The sequence below is a fragment of the Syngnathus typhle genome, linkage group LG2, assembly GCF_033458585.1.
Source record: "Syngnathus typhle isolate RoL2023-S1 ecotype Sweden linkage group LG2, RoL_Styp_1.0, whole genome shotgun sequence".
Taxonomy (NCBI): Eukaryota; Metazoa; Chordata; class Actinopteri; order Syngnathiformes; family Syngnathidae; genus Syngnathus; species Syngnathus typhle.
This window is the reverse complement of record NC_083739.1, coordinates 9,407,623-9,425,507: the sequence shown is the minus strand read 5'-3', so window position 1 is coordinate 9,425,507 and position 17,885 is coordinate 9,407,623. Positions and strand designations below refer to the sequence as shown.

The 17,885-nt window shown below is 43.0% G+C and overlaps 1 protein-coding gene across 5 annotated transcripts in view; it reads left to right on the top strand.

The window, feature by feature from the left end:
- The window catches only part of LOC133150335 (membrane-associated guanylate kinase, WW and PDZ domain-containing protein 1), a 37,632-nt gene extending 20,732 nt beyond the window's left edge, over positions 1-16,900 (top strand). For all 5 annotated transcript variants that reach the window (XM_061272803.1, XM_061272804.1, XM_061272800.1 and 2 more), the window contains 12 exons: positions 390-563; positions 2,613-2,775; positions 3,306-3,370; positions 4,614-4,775; positions 5,960-6,446; positions 6,627-7,146; positions 7,590-7,653; positions 7,727-8,131; positions 11,237-11,437; positions 11,576-11,799; positions 12,317-12,455; positions 13,742-16,900. In XM_061272803.1, the coding sequence (XP_061128787.1) occupies positions 390-563; positions 2,613-2,775; positions 3,306-3,370; positions 4,614-4,775; positions 5,960-6,446; positions 6,627-7,146; positions 7,590-7,653; positions 7,727-8,131; positions 11,237-11,437; positions 11,576-11,799; positions 12,317-12,455; positions 13,742-14,655 (3,518 nt within the window). In that variant the 3' untranslated portion in view covers positions 14,656-16,900. The remainder of the gene's footprint in view (positions 1-389; positions 564-2,612; positions 2,776-3,305; positions 3,371-4,613; positions 4,776-5,959; positions 6,447-6,626; positions 7,147-7,589; positions 7,654-7,726; positions 8,132-11,236; positions 11,438-11,575; positions 11,800-12,316; positions 12,456-13,741) is intronic.
- Positions 16,901-17,885: the final 985 nt, after the last annotated feature.

Sequence of the window (17,885 nt, the reverse complement as noted above, 5' to 3'; positions counted from 1 at the left end):
CAGTCAGTCAGTCAGTCAGTCAGTCAGTCAGTCAGTCAGTCAGTCAGTCAGTCAGTCAGTCAGTCAGTCAGTCAGTCAGTCAGTCAGTTCCCACTTAAAATATACTGTCAAACTAAACATAAACCCCAAATAATCATGTGTACTTAACTAAGCACCAACTAACTTACACAAGTCATCTAGCTTAGTACTAAGTCCAAACACTGTAGACAGGACTACTTTACACCATTAAAGTGTAAAGCCCTTAAATAACGGATATATAAACACAAAGGTTGCAGTCACACAAATAGTTCCATATGTCTGGTTTGTAGCTTCAGAAATGGTGTCACTGTTGATTTTTATTTTCAGTATATGCACATGACTCCAACTGCGCCTTGCCCTGTTTGTCTCAGGGAATTACTACGGTACGCCTCGCCCTGTTCACATCAGTACAGAAAGCCCCCCCATCACCTACCAGGAACACCGCAACCTGCTCAGGAACTTCCGCACGCGCAGCAAGTCGCTCAGCAACCTGGAGAAGGCTGCAGCCCAAGCTGAGCGTGTTGACGATGACCTGGGCCTCCCGGGCAAGTATCAATAAGGAGTCACAAAGCATTGCTGGCCGGTGGGACGGCTGACCTACATTTACAACCTCAATCGTGTTACAGTGGTACCTTGAGATACGGATGATCTATTTTACTCCTTTTTCTTGGTTCTGATGATTCTTTTCACTTTGACTTGCTTGCACAAATTATATATATATATATATATATATATATATATATATATATATATATATATATATATATATATATATATATATATATATATATAATCTACAATATAATCTATAATATACAACCCTATATATATATATATATATATATATATATATATATATATATATATATATGTATATATATATATATATGTATATATATATATATATATATATATATATTGTTTTTGCACGTCTCATTGCTCACTCTTGTTTCTGACATCAAGAAGAGAATTTGTTTATTTTAATTTGTCTATATATATATATATATATATATTTATAGACATATCTTGTCCACATTTCTATAGTTATAGACGTAATAGCGGTGGTTTTAGTTATGCAAAACCCCACTAAAGGCCCAAATGCCAAAAGCACAACCCGCTACTGGTGATGATACAGGGCTCCTTTTATCATACAAGCGTGCTCTATATTGAACCCCTCTAAAAGTTCAATTGTAAAACCCGTCGCTGTAGTTTCAGTGTGCGTTTGAAATGAATCAGTCATTAGTGCGATTAGCATGCTCTAAACTCTCAGTGAGGTTGCGGCTTCATCGATTGCTGGACTGGCTCCACAGCAAGGTCGGGCTGGCCTTCGGACAAGTAAGCATGGCACTAACCAGATAAGTCCTGCAATGCCGTGATGGCGACGGAGGGAAAAAACGTCAAATGAAAGGTCATCAGATTGTGTAATGCCGTTATGGCTCCAGAATTTATTGCTGGTTCTTAATTTTTTGTGTTTATTGTACATTTGATGGTTTATAGGTTGAGCCCTGCAAATCAGTGGAGGTCGGTAATGAACGGGGGTGGGCTACTATATTTTGGGGAAATTCCGGGAAGTACTCATCTCATCCCGTCTCATCCAAGTCTGCAAATTATTCTGAATCGATTATTAATGTCATATGCTCAATTGAACTGGTGAATTAATTCTGACTCATTTGTGAACAGCACTAATGTACGTACGTATTATCTGTATATGTTTTGTCCTCAGTGAAAACTTACTAATATTATTGCTGTTTACTTTGTGTCTTTAAGTAGTTGTGAAAATCTGATTGGTTTGTGTCCGGATGACTGTATTATACTTCCCCCCCGGTGGCCAAGCCACATAAACCAGAAGGAGCTTCAATGAATTTATCTGCAATCTGATCTACAATATTGAATTCTTTACATTCTGTTTAAATATGTATAATATGTTTTATGAAGTGAGTGTTATGTTTCTTATTCCAAAAAACACAAGTAAACATTTTTCTTGTGGGTTCTGGAGAGGCTGGAACCGATTATTGACAATCTTTTCAGTGCGTGAAGCTGAGGTGAGATTGAACTGTTTTGACTTAAGAGCATGGTGACGGAATTTGTTGTTGATAGTTGTCTCCATACATCAATTTATACATCAAAATGTTTTTTTTTTTAATTAAACAATGGCTGAGCAGTGTGTGGCGGTGCATGGGATGGCACTCTCGTGATGGCCATGCATAGAAGTGTCAATTTGGATGTGGTCCAAGAAGAGGGGAGTCATCTCCTCCAGCTTGTGCTGAGTCATCTTTTGAACTCAGAGTAAGACTGTAAGGACGGGTGGGCCAGTGCCGACCTGTGATCAACATCATTCAGGTCCACCTTGGAGCTCATGGCTGAAGGATGTCTTAAAGGGCAATTAGGAAAAAAATGATCCTACTTGTGAGTGGTATACATGCACAGTCACACATGCTGCCTCCTGAGAGGGAGAAGGAAATTGACAGAAATGCTGACCTCAGGACTTGCAGAAATGCCAGCATCGGGGCATTGCTCTCCTTTTCAGCATGGGATGCATGTGGTCGATGACACGTCACCTTTCAACTCGTTTTTTTTTTCTTGACATCCTACAGGAGGACATCGGTCACCGACGGGGCGCCGGGCATCGAGTGGTGGGGTCGCTTGCATCCTAGAAAACGGCTTTGTGGGCAACAGGGCTGTAGCCAGAGGGAGAGACGTGATGGCGGATGACTGGGAGCAGGCTTTCAGCGACCCGGGAGACTCTCACTACATTGAGTCAGTGCTTTCACGTCCTCTTCTTAGCAAAACAAAAATCGAGTCAACCCTATTGGAAATCACACACGATACTAGTGACCCGACTTGAGAGTTGTTGTTTTTTATTTTGCTGTGAATTGCGAGTACAAACTACGATACGAGTCTTGCATGGAGGAAGTGAACTTTTTAGTTTTTGCTTTCGTTTTTGCTAATTATAATTGCCTTTTAAGTGACTGATATTAGACCACAAACAGTGGAGCAGCACATGTAGACGACTAATACAACAATAGGCTCAAGCATATATTATTTATCCTCTGGGAAGAATATTATTATTACTGCAGCCTATTGAGAAGCTGAGATCTGCTCCCTACAAATCCTTTTTTGGGGTTTCTTCATTTTTGGCCAGAAATTTTTTTGCACTCATCCTTAACTTCAATGATGAGTATCAGACATGGAAGCAAATCTCCATGCTGTAAACTTTTGTGTTTTTTTTGTGTGCCTCCGTTGTGATGATGCTTCTTTTCATTTCCTTTCCCTTTTGTCTCTAAAAGCCACAAGAGGACCAGCTGGCAGAGTCCTCGAGCTCCAAGCAGGGAGTCGCTCTACAAAAATGAATGTGAGCCACTTTTTGTCTTTCTTTTGTTACGTCCTTACAATTTGTGCGCATCATTATCGGGACAGCGGTAGCACGTGTCACCACAGAGCAGCTTAAACGACGCTACATATTTGTCAAGTACGGAAATAACAGCCACAGCCAGCTGGTTGAAGTCAAATGAGATGGAATGAGCTTTTGGCTGAACCGGGACGGCTGAGTGATTAAGGCCGAAAGCTCGGCGTCCGTGGCAATTTGCCAGGCTCTTCAACTAAGGCTGGCGGCACGCTCGACATTTTTTCTTATGCTATTCATCACGACTCGCTGCATAAATCGGGGCAGTATGTCTGGTAAATTTCATGAAATTTCCAAATAATTTTCCAAGAGAATTTAAGACGAGAAATTTAGAAACTACAGTGAACCCCCCTTTGTCCTGGATTGTATGTTTGTAGTCCCATTGTTTTGCTGATTTCTTTGGTACAGTTTAGTACTGTTTTGTTCAGCCTCCTGTTTATTTGGCATGTAATTCTACTGTAGATCACTAGATGGCGACATTTGTCTTTGATGCTAAATTTGAAAGGAAAATTAAAACAGTATTTCAAACTCAATCTAGTTTTGTTTGAAGATTATTGATATGGCAGATCCTCTTCAATCCTACTTGTTACGTCGACAGAAAGTGACAACTGAAAGTTCATTTTGTATATTTGCTGTTGGCATGACAAGGTATATTGTGTGATTGTTGAGTAAATTAGTCTGGAAAACATAGATTTGTTTCCTGTAACTACTAATGCAAATAAACTATGTACGATGTATGTTCACTGTATTCCAAATTGGGAAAATCCCATTTCAAATCAATCTAGTGTTGTTTGTCGATATGTGAGCTGTGATTGGCTCATGGCGACCAGTCCAACGAGCACCGCACCTCTCACCAAAGTTAGCTGGGTTCGGCCCCAGCTCAGCCATGACCCTGAAGAGGATAAGTGCTATGAAAAATGAATGGATGGATGGGCTCATTTTAAGTGCAAGTTAACTTTGTCAACTAATTTTGTGGAAGTGCCATCTGGTGCACTTTGACTCTCTCTCCTCCCTCACTCTTAAAACCTGTCAACGACTATTAAGTCGCACAAACACAACTCAAAGTGTTTTATTGCTCTTTTGCGCCAGTGCTCTCCCCACGGCTGTCCTTTCGCTTTTATGACTGACTTCCCTCTGAGTTAAAATGCTAACTTATGTTTTCTTTTTTTTTATTTTGTGTCATTCTTTTCAGGGTTCACCGAGTACCCAGAGGAGCTTCAGGGTTTTCTTGTGCGCACACATATGATCAAGGGCTCCCGGGGCTTTGGCTTCAACATTGTTGGAGGCAGTAAGCCAAGAGAGTTCCTTCAGGTCTATAGTGTGACTTCGAACGGACCCTCGGCTCTCAAGACAGGTGACTGTGCACTCAGCAGCCACGTCATTAGTGCAGAACTGCAGTGCATCGCACCGAAAATTGAAAGGTGAACGTTGGTGCGATGCATTGCGAGTCTACACTACCCCAGCCGTGATTCAGCGCTACCTCCATTTGTTGTTCCTTGCGGAGATGGCAAGTAAAGAGCGACATTAATTATATTTACCCAAGTAGATGTTTTGATAAATTGTATACTTTTAATACGTTTATTAGTGTAATTAAGTTCCTGATTCATTTCACATACATTTTTTATTGGACAATGCATGCGCAATCAATTTTCCTAACACATAACTTAAATGGGCTTTTTTTTTTGCCTTTGCTGCTCCACCTGTCCTCATTTTTATCAGTTTCATTACATCTAGAAATATTCTTCTGCTGTAGAATATTAAATGTATCGTAGAACTACTTTGTCAAATCGACTACATGTTCACCTCACTCACATCTGACACTTTCATTTTCACTACAAGGTAAACAACACAAGTCAAAACAAAATGTCAGCCCAACGACCGTTCAAACCTAAAAAAATCGCAAGCACCACTGTAATAAGAACGCAATGAGTGAAATTGGATAATATCCCATGACACCACAGATGATCTTCTCAAAGAAAATTTCAAAATGTGAAACAGCAGACTGCGCATCGTAAGGACCTGAAATATTGCAAAGCCCTTTCAACATTTTCTCTCTTCTATTCAACCTCTTAAGGATTAGACTGAAAATTGCTGATCTTCTGCAGCAAGTGTATATCGTAATCAGTGGTTAATCCCACCGCATTAATCTGGCGATCATATCAGCATTCGACTCGCCGACGTATGTAAACACGCTGGCACCGAAATGTCGGAACAACTTGCGATCGACACTGAAGGGAAGCAGAGTGCAGACTGCCTGTAGGGACCGATTGAGTCGATATCTGTTAATAGGCAGCGTTTGAGGATTAGTCGCTTGAATTGTCCACACCCACACAATATACCAAAGGGTGGCGGCCTATTTCGTGGTGACGCACCACGAGACCTCTGCAAAGTCGATTTCCTTCTCCTGGACTCAGGGGGGGGGGGGGGGATTGTTTCTATGTGGAGTCGTCACCAAATTATTCGACAAATGCAAATTCTCTAAACGCTTCATGTCATCGTCTAGTCGTTGTTTCAATGTGTGTTTTTGTGCTTTGGTAGCGGACATTCTGGTGTACGTCAATGACGTTTGCGTGTTGGGAGTGTCTCACAAAAAGGTGGTGGAGATGTTGAAATCCGTCCCCGTGGGCCACGGTGTGGATATCGCCGTCAGAAGAGGATACCCCATGTTATACAACCCCGACGGGTGCCCCAAAGAGTGCTTGCTGGACAGCAGCGACCCCCTTCTACTACCCACCACTACGCAGCCTGAGCCTTTTCACCATCTACCTCGGCGCCAGACGCCCACTCCCCAGAGCCGCCACTTAAACGGCGTGGAGCCCGGCGTGTTTCTCGACGCCAACGGAAACGCCGCTTCCTTTGCCGGAAGACAGTCGTCACTGAGACGTTCTAGTTTGAGCAACGCCGCCTCACCGCCCTTGACACGCCCGCCTCGTTCCCTGAGAACGCTAGCCCGACTGCAGTCACTTGACCCCACCCTGGCCAGTCAGAGTGATAGTGAGGTTGTCTCTGCTATTGGGTCACACAGGTAAGATACAGCCAACAACAGACCCCCCTCCCAAAAAAAAAGAACGTTAATGGCAAAGCAAGAATGGGTGAGGGTTAACTGTAATATTGATTTAACAGGATTTAATTTGTGATTCAACACATTTTATATATATATATATATAAAAAGAGATTAATTTCCTAACGTCTTTGTCCTTGTCAGGGCATCAATGATCCGTAATCACAACAACAACTCGATGTCAACCCCCCAGCATCCTTTACGTTTCGGCACATCCATCAAGTCATCGGAGAGCGACCTATCCACCTGCACGCTGCCCGTGTCTCGCCTGCAATTGCCTCTGTCACCCAAGAGGCCGTCGTCATCCCCGGGCGGCCCCCGCAGCGCTCACGCCCACCTCTTCAGGCCGCAGCCCTCACACCTTCGACCTCTTCTGACGCCAGAAAGCCCTCGCCGCGGCTTTAACGGTCTCCACGGCAGCGCAACGTCCGGTCTCGGCAAGATGGCAAATGGGGGTTTCGGCAAAGGCGAGTTGGTGCCGGTGGCGTTGGCGCAGACTGAAGCGGACAGAGGCCTGGGGTTCAGCATGATGGCCAGCGGGCCAGGGGGCGAGATGACCGTCGTCAGGAGAGTCTGGGACAAAAAGCAATGCAACACTCTGCAGCCAGGGGATGCTATTGTCAAAATTAACGGAGCTGATGTGCAGAGTCTCAGCCTTGCTCAGGTAGGAAACGCTTGACCACATTAAAGCAATAACTGATTTGAATGAAGGATTAATGCAATCAATCAAAAAATGATCACTATCCTGGGTATTTGTTTTAACCTTTCAAAATTTTCCACTCTTGTACTTTTTTCACCCAAAAATCCCTCCGTGAAATTCATTCACAGGGAGACATTTGACAAAAAATTTGTACTCATTCCCATACCTAATTCAAAATATACCACATATCAAATCATTTTGGAAAGTATTTACAAGTTCATTTTCTATATGAACTAATTCAAAGTTCAGTTCACAACTTTTAAAATGAACTAGTTCAGTTCCTAGTTCATAATTGAAAATGTATCAACTGTTCATTGTTCCAAAAATCGAAAAAAAAAAAAAGGTTGCCGCGAGCTGTTACCCTCCGACATATTGGCATTTTGTCACATCCTATTCTTCACAAACAGGTACAAACGGTTCTTCAGGAGCACACCAAACAGGGCGAAGTCACTCTGTTGGTGTACAGAGGAGGTAAAAAAAACTTGAAACATTTGTTTTTTTGGTTGCTTATTTCTTACTGTTTTCTCTCTTTCCTTGTCATCAGGTATCTATCAATCCGTCATCTCCCCCAGCTCCGTTCGGAGACTCCCCCCTCCTCTGCTCCATCCGCCTCCTCCGCCCGGCCACTCGGCCATCCTCACCGATGCCTTACCTGTACCTCGTACGTCATTCGGCACGCCGCCATCCACGTTTTCGACAGGTTCCTCGCTGATCCAGAGCACCAGCTTCTTGGAGTCCATTCCGGTCACTCTGACCATGGAGCCCAAGGACTGGATCAGTACAGGTCTGGAGGATGACGATGGCAGAGTCATAGAACCCGATTCAGGCCTGGAAATGCGAGAAGACGAGAGGGCCAGACGACTGAGAGGGTTCGATGTGGAGCTGAAGAGAAAACCAGGAGAGGGTTTCGGCTTTGTCATCGCCTCTCAGGATCTGGAAAACGTCAAAGGTCAGTCACAACTTCAGACAGTCACAGTTTTCGAAATTTCTGTGCACTCGCAAGCATTTGCTGCTCAATGAGACATTTTACAGAACCACACACAGTCACAGTCACGCTTACAACAGTGTGGAACGAGTGGATGCTGACCCCATGTGGAGAAAAGAGCACCTCGCCTGCACCTCAACTATAGTTCATAATATATTGGTTGTTGGTAATGCAGTGTGAGTGAAGCGTTAAAATTTATATTAATAATACAGGAAAACTAGAAAAAACAAGAAAAGTTTTTCTATCTGATGAAAGAAGAGTTTCATCTTTCTTTTGGTTGATTCATTGCTTATATTGTCAAAGAACACAGACAGCACATGACTTGATAGAGATTTGTAAGAAAAAAAATCAAACAAATTATCTTTACACTGATTACTGGTAAATATACTAAATACAATAAAAAAAAAGAATAAATTAACTAAAATAAAACTCCTATTTGTATCACCTAACATTTTGCATTTGCTTCTGTTCAACAACAGCATTTATGCGATCTTCCTCCTGACAAGCCAGTTTACGTCCCAAGTGTGAGGGGTCTCATCCTGTCTTGATTGTTGAGTGTAAAGCGCATCCTTATGATGTAGGGCCCAGTCAGAACATCCTTTGTCTTCAATTGGCTGCCCTCTGTTCCAACGTGGTGCACTTCAATTTGCTTTACGGGCCAAGCCAACCTGCGGGATTAAAACATCTTTTCATGGCCAGATTGATGTTGCGGTGGCACCTGTCTCCAGTCTGCTCCATCTTCATTGCGTACTTGCGCTCCCTCATTTATCTCCTGTCATGTCCCAGAATGAAGTCGTCCCTGTCGCTCAACGTAACCTTCTCTTTCACTCTTCCTTACTTGTTCACGCTCCCTCCCTCACCACTCCGCCTCCCTCACGACTCCTATACTCTGCAGTAAAAATGTCCGGTCTGGTTTTTCCAAAGATTAAAACCCAGCCTCCCCCCCTCCCTCCCTCCCTCCCTCCCTCTCTCCGTCACTGGCTGCTTAAGAGAATTGCTCCTGTGGCACTGAGGGAACATCCTGCGTTTGAGCTCCCGGTTCCATCTGATCGTCGGCGTCTTGGAGAACAGCATGACACGGAACTGAGGAGTTTTCTTGGTTGATCATTGAGCCATGCTGGAGAGACTACAGTCCGCTTTTAGGACTGTGAAGGAGTCGAAACGTAATGATTTGCTCTGTTTGCTTCTCCTTTCTTGATTTGGACTCGCTGCAGTGTTTTGTCTTTTTATTCAGTTGTGTGCATCGGCTTTGAATTATTGAGCCTGAAGTTTTTGCTCAGCCAGACGTGTTGACTGTGTGCCATGTGAGAGTTGCATCCACATGCTCGTACGGCCGTGACGTAATTTAGAAACTAAATTAAGATGCGTTACATGTTATTTTGGTGTTTTGGCAAGGAAAAGGATAGTGCAATTAATAGGGATATGTTTAATTAAAATACAAACATTGTTATTGAGAGTATATTTTCGCAGAAAATGAAAAATGCTCAAATTACCAAAGAAGCTGCAGTGTTGTTTTGGTCTTGTGATTTTCTTTCCTAAAATGTGATGCACTCTTTCAATAACCAACAGGGCATTGTCAAATGCATGTTTAGTAACACATCCGACAGATGCTACTTGCTCAGGATAAACAGGATCCTTCTCAGAGCAGGCTGCACGAGCTGATCCGGGTTGCGTAGAGTGGCTTTTTCATGATGGCGGAAGGTGGAGTGGAGGGGGGGAAGCTGGTGCTGATGCTGGGCAGTGGTTGTTCTCCTCATTGCGGCACGTTGTTACTGTGCTGGCTGCGGTGAGATGACTCTGGACAGGACAACACGGAATGCCGGAGGGAAGAACAATTTGATAGGAAGGGAAGCCATTAGGGCGCTTCTGTGTGGTGGTGCTGTGCGTGTGTGTGTTTGGCTCAACACATCTGCGTCCGTGTGTTGAGTGAGTCACTGTGCTTGCACGTGAGTCGGGGCTTGTGCATGGGTTTGGAACGCGTTCTCTGGCAGAGGTTGATGTTCCGCTGCTGCTGTATTATACGCAATAAGAAGACTATTTGCAAAGCTTTGACCTGATTGCCATTTCCGCTCGGGCCACCCAGATTATCAGACCAAAATGAACATGTCACATGGCCTCTGAATCAAGACAAATGAAGGGACCTGAACACTTTCTCTGCTTTTGCTGCTACAGTTGAATAAAATAAACATTTTCATTGTAGTTTATAATCTACTGACAACATAAATGGTTGATTTGCAATATAAGCGGTGTTTGATGCCGCTTCCAGATTACTCTAAAACAAAACACAATCAACAGATTTACCGCTTCTTTGTATTCAAAACTTGACACCTCAAGTCTGCTAGCTGAATGGTAGCATTTAATATAGAAAGTCATAGATAGGCTAATATTTAGCATCTATGCGCCAGTGATATAACACTTTAAGCAGTGCATCAACACATGGAGACAGACATATTAACTACTCACAGTTCCAGTAATATATTCTTTATCCACTGCAAAAATGGTCAAAATACAAATAATGGTGTTGTGGGATTTTTTTTTTTGGGTTCTTAATGTTTTGCATCGCTAAGACTTGAACATGAAGTGAAGGCAATTTCGATTTGTGGCGATGCCTTCAATTGTCTATTTTTATCCATTGTGTGAGGAAGTCTTCGTGCCTCAGCTGGATGAATTCTTCATGCTGCTGTGTAGGTTAAACAGGGACGGGGCTGAGAAGAGCTGAGTGAGGCCAGCAGTTGCCAACAGAAGGGACTATTGTAGAGAAGTGCATTTATAACCAGGGTGGGAAATGTTACTCAAGAAAAACATTCAGGCAGCTTTTGTGAAATCCACCAATGTGCTCACTGTTATTATAAGGTGCAATTCATTGCAACTCCTTCTGGTGTGTGCAACATGGCCAACAGGGGGCAGTATACATACAAGTATGGTGACAGAATGAATAAAATGCATGTCCGCTATCTGAGTTTCTAGTTCATGTATGGGTGAGCAAAAATATTATTGGTGTAAACATGTGTCAAGAAACATCACTTCTCTGGAATTTATTTGGTTTCAATTCCTTTCTTCCCTGTGCAGCCGCTTCTCTTCTGCCACATCGTTTAGTGACAGTGCGCCGAGGCAGCCCAGCAGCCAAGAGCGGTCAAATCCGGCCTGGGGATCGACTGGAGGCCGTAGAAGGACGCTCAGTGGTGACGCTGCCTCACCGCGAGCTGGCGCAGATCCTTCGCCGAGCAGGGAACACGTTACGCCTCACTGTCGTGCCCCGGCCAAATGCCTGTAAGCCAAACGGCCCATTGGCTTCGTCGTTCCCAAATGTATTTGTCCAAATGCAATGCAAACGCATAATAGAAAATGCCATAGATGAGCTAACAAATAGCATAACAGCTCTGACATCAGCAATATTATCTTTTCCAGACTCAACCAACCTTTCAGAATCAACTGAGTATGACCTCGGACACAGAAACAGGAAGGGTCAGAAGTCGCGCCCCAAACGGGATTCCAGGTATTACAGCGTTAACTTGGATCGGGGCCCTTCGGGATTTGGCTTCAGCCTGCGAGGGGGCAGCGAGTACAACATGGGCCTCTACGTCCTGGGACTGATGGAAGGAGGGCCTGCGTCGCGCAGCCAGAAGATCCAGGTGACTGCTTGATTCTCAAAGTGTGTATGCAGGGTCCCTCGAGCGCAGGGGTCACCAACATGGCTGACCCCAAAGACGATATGAGCACAACCTTGCCTGCAAGCTGAATCCTCGTGGTATTTGTCAGTTCCCAAAACCCAGAGGATCCATCTTGTCATGAGCCCGCTGATTTTCTTCGAGGTGAACCACTGGTGGTGGGGACCAATCACAAATAGTGTGTTTGCAATTAATTCTGTTCCCGTAAAATCACCCACAGTTTCATTTTTGAAAGAACAGCTAGAGGCACTTTGTTTATTTTTAGCTGGTAAAGATGCCAGTGATGATATTGTCATCTGTGGTAGCCGTGCCAGTGATGGCAAGAACCGTGAGAGGGAGCGCTGCGCCGCTGTGGGAGTGATCACAGCCAACTTCAATAATTGGCCAATTACAGCAGCGTTTTTCATCTCCTTCAAATGTGTTGTGCTCGTCATGTTGTGAAGGTGAGCGTGAACAGTTGACAGTTTTGATCCACGTGCAGGTGAGTGACCAGCTTGTGGAGATCAACGGAGACAGCACGACGGGGATGACTCACAGTCAGGCGGTGGAGCAAATCCGCAAAGGAGGGCACCGCATCCACCTGGTCCTCAAGAGAGGAAACGGATATGTGCCCGACTATGGTGAGAAGCGATAACATTCTGTACATTTGAGTGAAAAAGTCTGGCATGAGAATAGGAGGTCTTCAAAATGGCTTCTTCTTCTACTTTGTATGAATGCTTACTAGAATCCTGTCTAACGCTTCTCTTTTGGCCACACTTTCCTTCCTGTAACGCATCCGTTCTCATATTTCTCCCCTTTCTTGGTTTTACATGTTCTCTTCTGCTTTCTCCTGTCTTTCCTCCACATTCCACTCATTCTTTTTCTCTCAGTGGAGCTCTCCAGTTTGTCTCTTTGTATGACCAACTCCAAATTAGGCGAGCCTTGCTTCTATGTGGTTGGACGGACAGAGAATACGCGGTTGGTAATGGTTCCTGTTAGTTCTCCCATTTTCTGTCTCTCTACATTCTTGCACTCGGCTACCGTTGCATGTGTCCTCGCATACGGTTGTGTTTGAAATAATAGCAGTTAAACATAGCACGAGTACAGCTCCTTACATCTTCCTCAAATGTCAACTCTGCGTAATATATACTGAATCAAAAAAGACTGCCCAGAGCTCTCAATAACATCATTACTGTCTACTCTAAACTCATAAAATACTCCTAACTCTGGAGTAATAGCATGCATAACTCAAACATTATGTCCACTTGACCTCAACCCTGGATTATAATGTACCTGTGGTACCTTGACTTGCAAGCGATCCAATTTGTGAATTTTTCAAGACACAAGCTGTCATCTTGATGGCTTCAAAGAACTTGACAAAGAGCAGCACAGTGGCAGACAGTGAACAATACCGCCCCCTCCCAAAAAATGCTTCAAGCTGTTTATTGACACTCACAGGTGAAGTTGACTGTACATCTTAATGTAAAACAAAAGAGAATTTCATGCTGTGTGTTCCTGTCTGACGAAAATATCCTAGCTTAACACTAACACAATGCAAAATGACAAACTGGCTAACAAACCTAGCATTAATGTTGCTGCAATTATTACCCTTTAAACTGATTGGAACACAAATGCTGCAGCAACACATGTAGACAGACAATGGCATATATTTTCAAATCTCTGCCAGGCAATTCATTTATTTAGAATTTGTATTTTTGGTGTCTTTTGTTCATATTAATTTTGTTGGAAAAAGATAGTTTGAGATGTGATTTGAGTGTGGTTATGGAGCAAATGAAAGTCAAGGCACCACTGTACTTTGAGAAGCACAGTTGCATACAGATCTCAAGCGTGATAAAACTCACTTTGATATCAAATTGCACTACACGCTCCTCAAACATGTTTGTTTACCTCTCACCCCTCCCTCCAGGCCATGAGCACAGAATCACCTCCCCCTCCCGCCTGCGGCACCCCAAGGAGCAGGGTATGGCTGCAGTAAACCCCAGAAGGCAGAGGGGGCGCAGCTCCAAGCAAAAGAGAAGAAGCAAGTCTTTGGACGGACGAGAGAAAGGGACAAGAAGGCGTAGAAGGCGGGGAACGGGAAGTCGCTCGCCGTTGCGGAGCCCCGACTCACAACCCGGGAAAGGGGAGGGCTCTAGGAGAAGGGCATCTCGGAGTTTACCCAGAGAAGCCCTGCCAACGAACGACAGTCATGTGAGGAGGGTGAAGATAGCAGAGAGAGAGAGGAGTAGAGAGAGGAAGGAGAAGAAACAGGAAGTTGCTCCTTTGGAGGAGGATCTGGAAGACAAGGTCCACGTAGAAGACGAGGACATAGAGGGAGTACGCGTGCTGCCAATTCCGAGTCCTAACGAAAAGCTTCCCAGGCCCAAATGGGAGAGCGAGGAGGAGCCTGATGAAATGGGGGAAATCGCCGCAGGCTACCGTCACATCAAGCACCTCCAGGGCTCCATGGACCATGATAATGACGACGAGCAGGGTGGAGAAACTCTTCAGAGGTTTGCGGAAGATGAGCTTTCAAGTGATGCACAGGAGGAAGAATTATCAAGTGACACAAGGAGATATTCCATCTCTCAAAGGAAGCCCTTCTCCTTCCTCACTTCCGCACTTTCCTTAAATCAGCTGAGGGACGATGAGTCACAGTCCGGAGGTAGCCAATCAGACGACACCGTGTCCGCCGCCAGCATCTTCGGCCAAACGCTCGACCTGCTGCCTGGCCCTTGGCTGGCTCCCAGTCGGCAGAGGGTGGCCCGCGTTGTCGCGGAGGACGGGCTGTCGTCGAGGCCCAGGCGCCAGCAAACAGAGCGGAGTGACGATGCCACTTGAATGCAATTTTGTTGATTTGGCAACACTCACTTGGTACCATGGCAATTCACAACCTGAAACATTACTCACAAAAGGTTTGCCGCATCACAAAAACATTTGACCGTATCTGCAGTAATTTGTGATGACCATTCCAAAGTTTACAGAAGATGAAATGAAGTTCACTTGTATAACTTCTACTTCATCTTCTACTTGATCCTGAACTTTTTGTGAGTAGTCAGGTGTCATTTTCATTGGTCATGCGCATGGAAGAATACCATGGTACCACGGAGACACACACGGAGAGCTTCTTCAACAGCTTCCCTTATAGCGATTATGGCAGCCATGCTTGAAAAGTAATAGCAAAGCAAAAAGACTAATTCTCAGACCAGTTAAATTAAATTTGATCATTCCCCGTGGCACATCTGATGATACTAACATGCCGTTAAACTGTTGTTGGGAATCACCGCTCTTTTCCGGCTTGTCAGTCTAATTGTTTTTTTATCTTGGATTTTTTTTTTTAATACGTACGTATATGGAAAACATAGTTCTGCAGTCTAATCATCTAAATAGAAGAATATTTGCACAATTGATCATTTCAGTGTGGCAACTTACTTCTCAGGTAGTGGGACCGTATCTGTGCTTGTTTGGCAAGTTGTTATTCTCCCCTGGCAATTTAGTCCTCGCTATTTTCCCCATCTGTCTGGCGCCATTATCCCCCATGAATGGAAACTGATGAGGACCAATTGAATTGTTTTTCTACTGGAACTTGTTCTGGATTCTTATCCCAAAATTTGTGGTTGTATTCTTCGTGCCTTTTTACAGCTGATTCTTGGCTAATATTTCATGTTCTAGATATTTTCTTGTTTCTCTGGGTCACTTTTCCCTTTATTCTGTTGCACTTTTGTCTTAAAATTGGTTCCAGGGTAATACGGTAGAGCAGATATTTTTTGTAACTTAAATTAAAACAGATACAATAAATATGCATAAAATACACATACAGGTTGAACTTTTTCATTCATGTGCTAAAAAATATCCATACATCATCAAAATTGGAAGTCAACAATCTGTGCCATAGTTCTGCCCAATGTGACTAAATGTTCTCAAATGTGCTTCAATAAAATAGAAATACACATACTTTTTATATTAAGATTTTTTCTCCTACTTTGAGATTTCTGTTTTTAACTGAATTGTTTTGCAACAATGAAAATACTTTTATTTTATTTTAAATATATCTGAATGGGACTTATATGCACCACGGTTGTCTGCTTCTCACTTCCTTCCTTTCTGTAAAGTATCTGCTCCTTTAAGAAGTCTGCATTAGTCTTCATTTATACCTCATGACGACTCCAAGCAATAAAAATGCAATTATCCGCCCTCCCTTTCCGTGTAGTCGGCCCACGCTCCACTGTATAGTTCACAATAATTGTGATGACGCAAATCCCCTTTTCAAAGCCGCTTTTCCTCAAGGTGTGGCATTCTTCACTCAAAATATATTCTGTAAATATGTACATGTCCGTAATTATTCATCTCTACTGTATATGTCACGCAACAGCTGTCCATTTATATTGCCACTTGCGTGATGGAAAGTACACGAAAGAGCTTTTGTGAAGGACCGAATAGATTTTTGATCGTGCCAGCAGCACGCCTGGCACGATCATGAATGTTTTCTTCTATGCGACTTGAGTGTGAATTAGGATGCTCACTTTTTTTTCTCGAAGTTAGTGAGAGGTGGGCGGGTTTCAATTTGTATGCCCATGCGTTACGTTACCACGTTTCCTTGGTAACAAACTGCGTCATCCCGACCATTGTCTAACTGTGAATCATAAATTGGAATTAATGGGGTCCTTGTAAATCGCTCAACATCTCATCATCATTCATGGTGTTTTATTCAATATGACAATGTGTTTTTTCATTGTGTTACAGCAATCGAAAAGACATTATGAAGAGAAACTTTGAGATGTTATTTTTCTATAGATTACCTTTTTTTTTTTTCAATTACTCAGGTTATCAGATACTTAAGCCATTCGGAAGGGAAAGTTACACATTTTCATAAAACAGACTGTTATTATCGTGCTGGAAAAATCCTCTTCACACGTTCTTGGATTTATTTCCAAAATTGATGAAATACCGGAAGAATGACACCGCCGAATCCCTGATCAGTGTCGATTTAATTTCACTTTTTTTTTTTTTTTTAGTTCCCAAAGCAGATGATATGTCTGAAGTGTAAACACGTTGTAATAAAAGTGAAAATAAAGTGCTGAACCAATATCATGTCACTTATTAGTTTATTTTAGGAACCACGGTTGGACAGCAGGTGGCAGCAACAATACAGTCGAGTCGCTCTAATGGAGTCGTTCTCATCTCACGTTTTTTCTTTCTTTTTTTCGTTTTGTTAAAAATATATTGTGCAAAACATACTTTGTCTATGTTATAGTTTTAAACACTGGTCGACATGTTTTTTTTTTCCTCCAGCATATGCTGTTTTCATAATAATGCTATAATAACAATAACTTCATATATTTGGTAGGGCTGTTCATGCCACTTTTTTTCCAAATAACCAAAATAACTATATTGCTAAAACTTTTCATACATAAAATTTCCACAAAAGCAATGACAGATCATTTGAAAGAAAGCCCTATATCCAGCATTTTCCCTTAACATTGCATGAAATGAATGGAAAAGCTCTATTATATTCTCTTTGGAGAGAAAGTTTGAATGTTAACTTGAGAATCATGGCCAGAAACTGAGCTGATAAAAAATTGAGAGCACATCTATCATAAAATACAATCCAGATCTAGATTCTCCGTGTAAATTATTAAACCTGCTTTTGACCACAACAAGGATTTTACATTTCCCACAGGCCCACGCTAATATTATCTCACCTGTGTGAGCATAACAGAGACACAAGAGGGTCCACACACAGTAGGAGCACTTAAGGAATGCAGCTAAAAATAATTCACTGTGAGGCCCGCTGGTCTTCTTTTTGTCTTTTTTTGGATATGTCTCCCTAATCTTATAAGACACTCCTCCTGGTTAATATACAGCATAGTGTACCATAATTTATTTCCGGTGACGGACGGTTCTCTTTTGCAACTAGATTTTCTCTCTGGAGTCCAGACACTTACTGTATTAATTAACCTGCAAGTTTATGATGCAAAGTTGGATGTTCTCCGGTCTAACGTGGCTTGGAAGATAAGCCCTTCACGTTTTTTGTCAATTGCTCTGCTAAATGACCAAATAGGGTTACAAGT